This window comes from Cydia amplana, chromosome 6 (assembly GCF_948474715.1).
Source record: "Cydia amplana chromosome 6, ilCydAmpl1.1, whole genome shotgun sequence".
NCBI classification, from domain to species: Eukaryota; Metazoa; Arthropoda; class Insecta; order Lepidoptera; family Tortricidae; genus Cydia; species Cydia amplana.
The window spans coordinates 7,090,557-7,099,647 of record NC_086074.1 but is presented as its reverse complement, the minus strand read 5'-3'; the positions used below and the strand labels follow the sequence as shown (position 1 = coordinate 7,099,647).

At 43.1% G+C, this 9,091-nt stretch overlaps 1 protein-coding gene across 1 annotated transcript; it reads left to right on the top strand.

Moving 5' to 3' along the window:
• Positions 1-218: 218 nt before the first annotated feature.
• Positions 219-1,827, top strand: LOC134648736 (heat shock 70 kDa protein 14). The gene has a single exon (XM_063503245.1). It carries the CDS (start codon positions 387-389, stop codon positions 1,806-1,808), a length of 1,422 nt encoding a protein of 473 aa, XP_063359315.1. The 5' UTR covers positions 219-386; the 3' UTR covers positions 1,809-1,827.
• Positions 1,828-9,091: the final 7,264 nt, after the last annotated feature.

The following is a 9,091-nucleotide window of genomic DNA, read 5'->3' as shown; positions in this document are numbered from 1 at the left end:
TAGCCACAGCTTGACTTTAGCGCCATCAAAAGCGACCCTGTACTTTACAACCACATTGCTGTTAAAAATAAATAACTATTTTTAATTGATGTCGAGAATTGGACATAATTACAATGTAATTAATTATAATTAAATGAATTGAATTTGAAATGGAATTTAAGCTTATGACGTATGAATAGCAAAAAAAGCTGACAGCTGACAGTTGTCATTCGTTTCGATGAAATTCTTCTGTGAGATTAGGTTAGAATCCTCGCGGTTTTATTACCTTGCATTTTGATTTATTCATGTGCTAGTAATCATTTGCATTTTCGCGTGTTATAGGCAGAGTCTTTAAACCGAAAATTGTCTCTGCCAACAAGTTCATGAACTGTTAACGCATTTTCACAATGGCTGCAGCGTACGGAATACATTTGGGCAACAGTTCAGCGTGTTTAGCGTCCTACACAAATGGTGCACCTTCAGTAATCGCTAACGATGCCGGTGATCGTGTGACTCCTGCTATAATCGCCCTCAATGGTTCAGAATGGGAGATCGGCTTGCCCGCCAAGTCCGGACAGGCTGCGTCTAAAGCTATCATTAAACATAATAAAAGATTAATGAACTGTGACTTTAGTGAAGAAGATTTGACCTACGTGGAGTCTTCCTCTTCATGCCGCATTCAGAATGACGAAAAGCTAGTGTATGAGTTTGAAACAAGTGAGACAAAGTTGTATTCAAACCCTGACAACATTGCTACTAAGATTTATGACAAACTATTCACTATTGCCAGCCATTCTATGCGAGATGACGGTGATCTGAAGTTGGTGCTTGCTGCACCATTGCATTGGTCAAATGATAGCAGACAGCGCATTGTAAAATGTGCAGAGTTGGCTGGATTTGACGTGCTTCAAGTAATCTGCGAACCAGCAGCCGCAATCATGGCTTATAACCTAGAAGATACTGTTGAAGATACCAATGTACTTGTGTACAGGCTGGGTGGATCATCTTGTGACGCTTCAATTGTCAAAATAAGTGGAGGCTTCATCAGTGTTGAGAAAAACATATTCCGATCTGATTTGGGTGGCCAATGTTTGACCAAAGATTTGGCCAACTATATTGCACAGGAATTTAAACAGAAGTGGAAGCTAGATCCACAAGAAAGCAGGCGAGCAATGGCAAAATTACTCAACCATGCGGACAACTGTAAGAACATTTTGTCAACTCTCAACTCTGCTCATGTTCACATTGAGTCTTTATTAGATGGTGTGGATTGGAACCAGAATGTCTCCAGAGCCAGGTTTGAGAATGCCATTTCATCTAAAATCCCTTCATACATGGAGCCAGCACAGAAAGTAATTGAAGAATTTGATGGAAAAATTAGTAAAATTGTTCTTTGTGGCGGAGGTATGAAAACACCCAAGTTGCAATCTGCTATTGCTAACTTGTTGCCTGAAGCCGAGCTACTGTCCGGTATCAATCCGGATGAGGTGATTGCCGTTGGCTGTGCCCGACAAGCAGGGCTTTTACTGGACCTACCAGAGATTACACTCAATGAACCTAACACCGAGGTTGAGTTTCTAGGCAAGGATGTCTACCTAAAATACCTGGATCAAACTGTAAAGATTTTTAAGGAAGGTTCTCCGCCATTTGCCCAAAATGTTTGCAATGTTGATGTGGGTAAAGATGTGAAGACAATTGACTTCACTCTGCATGAAAATCCTGATGAGGAACAATTTGCTACAGAAACCTTTGATGTTGAGAAGCTATGTAAACCATTTACCTTAAAAGCTACATTACAACACTCAAAAATTGTTTTACAAGTTGAATGAGTTGGAAATGGCTTGAGTGTTTAACTTTTTTTTGTAAACAATAAACATTTATTTAAAAAAAAAAATGCTTTTTTATTAATTTAATTTCAAATGTGTGGTACAAAGTTCTTTTACTATTAATATTATCATGAAAGCATCCAGAATTCGTATATGCGCCTTCGGCGAGCGATAGAGAGGCAGATAAAGAAATGTCGATTTTTTTCTTTTTTCGTGGTTGACCCTCAGACAAAGAGTAGTATAATATATATATGAGACTGGACCTCAAGACAATCGTGTTGAACTGTTGATTATCCGTCTTCGGAGCGAGACGATCCAATTAATATTTTACAGGCGGTCAATCGTGTGTAAGGTGGTCCGCTATACGTGCGAAAAGGGCGCAGCTATTAAGTGAGAGCGAAAAAGATATATTTTGACTGCACCAAAGTCGTGGTCCGGTACGCCCGTCTGTAATGGCTTTAAAATTCATACAACGATCGATAATGTGATGCTTCCTTTACGCTACGCTATTCGGGACGTTTAAAAAAACTTCGTCTCAACAAATACAAAATTAAATCTGTGACAGTGACAGACACGCTTTTGTCATAATAATTTAGAGTCCGGTTAATGCTCAACCCAGGAATGTACAGCCCAATAATTGGCGTCCACTTTTTTGGACGCGAGTTATTGGGTTGTACATTATTGCCCTGTCCAAACAGTGGCTTCATATTATTGGCACGGACCAAGCTTGTACACCCTGATAACGCTCAACCCAATAATACACGACCCAATAATACGAATCCATTTAGTGAACGCCGAATATTGGTCGCATATTATTGGCCCGTACCGATAATGCTCGACCTGGGATTGCTCAACCCAGGAATGTACAGCCCAATAATTGGCGTCCACTTTTCGCTGCATACCACAGACTATAAATATTTGACACATAGAGTGATATTCTAGGGATGGGACGACGATTTTTAAGTTTACGATTCAATAATGTTGTCATGCGCAAAAAATAAAGCAAATACTGTACTGGTATTATGATGTATTATAGCTGGTCAACCAAATCTTGTCAGTAAAAAAAGGCGCGAAATTCAAATTTTCTATGGGACGTTATTCCTTCGCGCCTACATTTTTCAAATTTGCCGCCTTTTTCTACTGTCAAGATCTGGTTGACCAAGTACATAAATTATAATTTGTCAAAGGACTGTCTCATTTCAAACATAGACAGAGAGAATCATACTGTCTTTGTCTTACACTAGTACTAGCACCCAAAAGAAAAGGATGAGTATAGTTTATAGGATGAGTATTTTTTTGTGGTAACACACTATCGCACCGCCCGCGACCTTGGTGCGTGGCACCCATAAGTGAGAGCGAGAAAGAGATATCTGTCTCTCGCTCTTATTTATGGGTGCGATGCACCAAGGTCGCGTTGCGGTGCGGTGCGATAGTGTGTTATCACTTTTATATACTTACAATTTGGTTTGACCAACTATATATTTCTTTGTCATAAGCCCCCTCCACACTCATGCGCGAATCGAGGCGCGAAGCCGCGAACGCGAGTGCGGAGTCGATTTCGCAGAGTGAGGAGGGGGCCTAAGGTGGAAGTTGGTGGAAGGATATTATGGTCTTGTTACGGAGCTCCTGGATGTGGTGGTGCAATTTAGGAGGATGTCGTCGGCGTATTGCATGATTGTGGTTGCCATTTTGGTTGTTTTAAGCCCCCTCCAGACAATGTGCGTGAATCGCGGCGGGAAAACGCGAACGGGAGTGTGGATGGGGCTTTAGAGGCGGTCCAGATTTTAAGGCCCCAGTACACAATGGGCCATCGCCGGCCACTCCAAGGGACGCAGCCATGCGGTAGAATGAGATAGCAATATCACTTGCTCCCTCTAACGCATAAATGCGTCCCTTGGAGTGGCCGGCGATGGCCCATTGTGTACTGGGGCCATAGCAGGTAGCATCCTATAGAAGTGGTCTACGCGTGCCTCCGTGAGGGACAAAACATACGCAATGCGACGCTATGATTGGTCGAATTTATTCGTTGCTTACCATAATCCAAACTAAATTATGGTGGGGAATAAAAAAAAATGTGAGACTGTGACAAGGACAAACAGTAATAGCGCTTTCGCTGCTACTCCTACTGAAAGTTACATAAGACTATCCCGTTCTGTCAGTTATCCCTACCACTCTTGCCCAATCTTGTTTAATACTAGATTCATGACTGGGGCCTTTACATTATTGGTCCCAGCACTGAGCCCAAGTCGTAACACACTACCGCACCGCACCGATTTTTGCGCGCCCATAAGTGAGACCGAGAAACATATATCTCTTTCTCGCTCTCACATATTGTTGCGGCGGCGGCGCAACGTGGCCTTGGTGCGGTGCGGTAGTATGTTATGGCTATTATGTTTTCCGGCAAAGATTTCAAGGATATGATAGCCTGGCCACACAAGCACGGAATTTTCATTCGGTTTCCGTACGGAATATCAGGTGGGAACGGGACGTCCCTCTACAAATGCATAGCGCTGTCTCGCTTGCACATGTAAATTCCGTGGGTGTGCGGCCAAGCTATAGCCCCCTCCAGACTCCAGAGTATGGAGGTGGCTTAGCAAAAGAAGTAAGCCCCCATTCGCACGGCAGCTTTTTCAACGCGCGTTAAAAAAGCGTTTGAATGACATAAATGGATACATGTGTATTTATTGACACGACAGCGGTGGCGCTTTTTATCAAGCGTTATTGGATTTTAAACTTTATGCCTTGGTTGTTAAATCGAATTTAGAGTGCGGACAGATTCAAGCGCTTTTTTAACGCGCGTTGAAAAAGCTGCCGTGCGAATGGGGGCTAAGGCCCCATACTCACGAGCGCTTTTACAACGCGCGTTAAAAAAGCGTTTTAATGACACAAATGGATACATGTCTATGAAGGATATGGTCTTGTTTCGGAGCTCCTGGATGTGGTGGTGCAATTTAGGAGGATATCGTCGGCGTATGCATGAATGTGGTTCCCATTTTGGTTGTTTTAAGCCCCATCCAGACTATGTGCGTGAATCGCGATGCGAAGCCACGAACGCGAGTGTCGAGGGGGCTTTAGAGGCGGTCCATGATTAGGTACATTCAGGTACATTACATTATTGGTCCCAGCTAGGTTGCCAGATCGAAAGGCGCTATTATCGGGAAAAAATATAAATTTTTCGGGATTTGAGACTTAAGCCGGGAAAAAGAAAACATTCAAATTAAAGTACCTAATTGTATTAAAAACAACGATATTTTACATTATTGGCACTACGTAAACTGCTCTGCCCATAGACGTTTTTATAACGCTGACGCGCTCGACACGGGTCGCTCGCTCGCTCGACGACAGTTCGGAACTTGAAATTATTGTTTTATAACGTGCAGCTATTTTTCGGGACATTAATTTCCACTTTGTCGGGAATCGGGAACACATTCTAAAAATCGGGAGAATCCCGCCAAATCCCGACCATCGGGCAACCCTAGTGTGAAGAAACCTGCATACATCTGCGAAAAAATTCAAAGGTGTATGTGAAGTCCCCAATCCGCATGGGGCTAGCGTGGGGCCTACAGCCCAAGCCCTCTCGCGTATGAGAGGAGGCCTGTGCCCAGCAGTGGGACGTTTATAGGCTGATATTATTATTATTATTATTTTAATATACACCGCCCGCTGATGTCTTATATGCTATTAAAAATTCAACATTAATAACAACTAAGTAGGCAGGCATAGGCGTCCAATTTAGCGTATGGCACAGGCACTAGTTCTTACGATATTACCGTAATTTATTATTTGTGACGTTCCACGGCAAAAGGTACCTTATGGCACCTGGCGCTTACGTCGCATAGCGCCGCAATAATAATAGCGCGCGGCGGCGGAGCGGCGTTAATAATAGCGTAAGCGCCAACGGCCATAAGGTACCTTTACCCGTGGGACGTCACATTTTTATTAATCAAATACACTCGTACCGACGGTAAACGGCCTGATGGCCTGACTTTGGTACCATGGGAAAGGGGGCGGTGTTTGGTATGGGACGCTACGTGCGTCAGTACCTTCGCCGCCTCCCATGTCAGCCGTACCTCACGCGTGGCCGGAGCGGCAGCGGAAACACAAGCGGATGTGAAGCGTCGAAAATATGATCCTCTCTCCCCTGCCTACATAATCGTCCCTTTCGCAGTTGAAACGGCGGGTAGCTGGGGGAGCCGATGCGGAGCGCTTCACACGCGACTTCGGACATCGACTCAGACAGAAAGGGGAAGGCCCCGAGTCGTTCTCGTTCCTCGTGCAAAGGTCCGTGGTAGGGTTGCCAGATGGTCGGGATTTGGCGGGATTCTCCCGATTTTTAGCATGTGTTCCCGATTCCCGACAAAGTGGAAATTAATGTCCCGATAAATAGCTGCACGTTATAAAACAATAATTTCAAATTCCGAACTGTCGTCGAGCGAGCGAGCGACCCGTGTCGAGCGCATCAGCGTTATAAAAACGTCTATGGGCAGAGCAGTTTACGTAGTGCCAGCCAATAATGTAAAATATCGTTGTTTTTAATACAATTAGGTACTTTAATTTGAATGTTTTCTTTTTCCCGACTTAAGTCTCAAAATCCCGATTTTTTTTTATTTTTTCCCGATAATAGCGCCTTTCGATCTGGTAACCCTAGTCCGTGGTGATCCATCCAGCGTGGTAATGCTGCGAGCATCATGGGCACCTTTGCACCAGGAAGGACTTGAAGCGTTTTGTCTTTTTTTTTAATTTATAATTTTTATTTTTATTTGTAATTTTAGATCTTGTAACTATAATTTGAACAACTTCCCAGTATCTGATTCAGTTGAAATTTGGAGTACCTACTATTGTAATTCCGGTGCCAATGCAATAATATGCTAGCAGGGTGGTGATCTGATGATGCAGTCCGTAGCAGGGATGTTGCGAACATCCGCATCCGCATCCGCAACCGCGGAACTTCCGCATTATTTTCGACATCCGCATCTGCATCCGCATCCGCATAAAATCGATGCGGAGCTTATGCGGATGCGGATGTCGAACAAGTTGGTACAGGAACGTCTTAGCGGCGGCGTAAGTGCTGGGTAATTTCGTCATTAGGTACCTATAACGAAATCGTCTAGATCCAGAAAAGTCGGCCAAGTTACTGTTTATTAAATATAACGCACCTATATTCTTGCTCAAATACTAAACGTTTCGTTTTTCTTTAAATAAAAAAATACTAAAAATTTAATATTTGACGTTTTCTAAGTACCTAATCTTGACATCCGCATCCGCATCCGCATCCGCGGATGTGAGCCTTTAAATATCCGCATCCGCATCCATCATCATCATCATCATCATCCTGGCGTCAATCCCAGCTGTGCCCCCGCGCGGGGCGCGAGGACCCGGGGTCCGCCTTCCGACTCCTTCGTGTCCACTTTACCCGATCTTCGGCGTCCCTGGTGGTGAGTCCGTTGGCACGCATGTCCTCCTTAACGACATCAAGCCATCGCTTCCTGGGCCGGCCTTTTCTTCCCGTATCCGCATCCGCATCCGCGGATGTCAAAACATCTACATCCGCAACATGCCTGGTCCGTAGGCAGCCAAAGGAACTCCTCGATGGAAAAACACAAACACAACGAGTTAGGCTCATTAGAAAGGTCTCAAGCAAGAAGTACTCGCTAGATAGACATGCAAATAAGAATAAGTACAGTCAGAAATAAAAGTGTGTCACGATTTTTGAAGTGAAAACTTCTTTAGCGGCGCTGGACACTTTTTGAGGTGGGGAAAAAATGATAAACTCGAGACAGCGTAAGGCGATCACGTGACCGTAAGATTTAGATGGCCACATTTAGATGGCATTTAAATCAATAAAGAAAAACTCAATGACATTACATGGAAAAGGTTCTAATCTTGTACGGGCTGAAATACGAGTATCTGACAGTTACATTCTAACTTTATATCACTCAAATATGTCGCAGAATGGCCTGGATCATCAGATTATTGTCTATTTGTGGGCATCCTAATGACTAATTAGTCCTAGGGTTCCTCGAGATAGTAAAACAGTCTAGATTCAACTGAGACACACTATAATTGCACGAAAGTCAATAAACAACATACAACATCCTTGTATTGCCAAATCTCTAATCAGAATCACTAATTAGGTAATCACAATTAATAATCGGAGATCAATGCGTCTACACGTGTCAAGGGTCGATAGGAACTGTCCGGCGCAGCACTTGAGATTAGGTGACGTTATCAGGCTTGACCCGTGGTTTGTGCACTGGGTTCCCGACATCAATAAAGCTAGGTACATCTCGATGATATCGCTAATAAAATGAACTCTAGTACTGGTGAATAAAACTCAAAATATCATGACCAAATATATTTAGATGCGAGGTCTGCAAGGTAACTTTACAATTTCTATTCGAATTTTAAACAATTAACGCTACAAATTTGTATTTCGAATTTTAAACAAGCTCACTGACCAGCAATTTCGGAACTAAAGTTTTTCAATAGAAAGGAGGATGCAGGATGGGTCAATTATACATAGTGCTGCAGACATTTTGGACTAGTCATTGAGTTTTCACTTCTGTCGGCACTCCCGGAGTGCAACCCGTTGTTGGTTTTTTTTTTGGCATTAATTGTGTTAAAAGTGCACTGAGTGACGCCTTCTGTTATTGAAAATCACAACCCTTTTTAGTTACAAAGCTATTCACAATTGTTTAAGCAAATGTTAAGTTAATGTAGCGTGGAATGCGCTTTGTTTGTTTCAGGGATGTTGCGGATGCCGATTTTTTGACATCCGCGGATGCGGATGCGGATGCGGATTTTTTAAGGCTCACATCCGCGGATGCGGATGCGGATGCGGATGTCAAGATAGCACCATAAAAAACGTCAAATATTACATTTTAGTAATTTTTATTTCAAAAAACCTGCCAAGTGCGAGTCGGACTCGCGTTCCAAGGGTTCCGTACATTAAGTCCCACTCACGCTTGACTGCTCATTTCTAATCATGGTCCTATAATATTACGGTCAGAGTTTCGCTTACAACACAACTGTGATTCCAACATCCACCTGTTTCATAGTATTTACGCGTGACACACACACATTGACAGCCCACATCCACCAGTTTGCCGTCAGATGAATCGAAACGTTATTGAAGTAAACATGTCGAAGAAAAATATAAAATATGCCGGCATGCGTAGTTAAATCCTGCTAGAATTGTACCGATCGAAAGAAAAAAAGTCACGGAATAACTTTTCATACTTAAGTTTATCAATTAGTACGTAAAATCACGATAATTTGTTGTTTTT

Coding starts and splice junctions, on each gene's coding strand:
- LOC134648736 (XM_063503245.1), top strand. CDS start 387: ATGGCTGCAGCGTACGGAATACATTTGGGCAACAGTTCAGCGTGTTTA.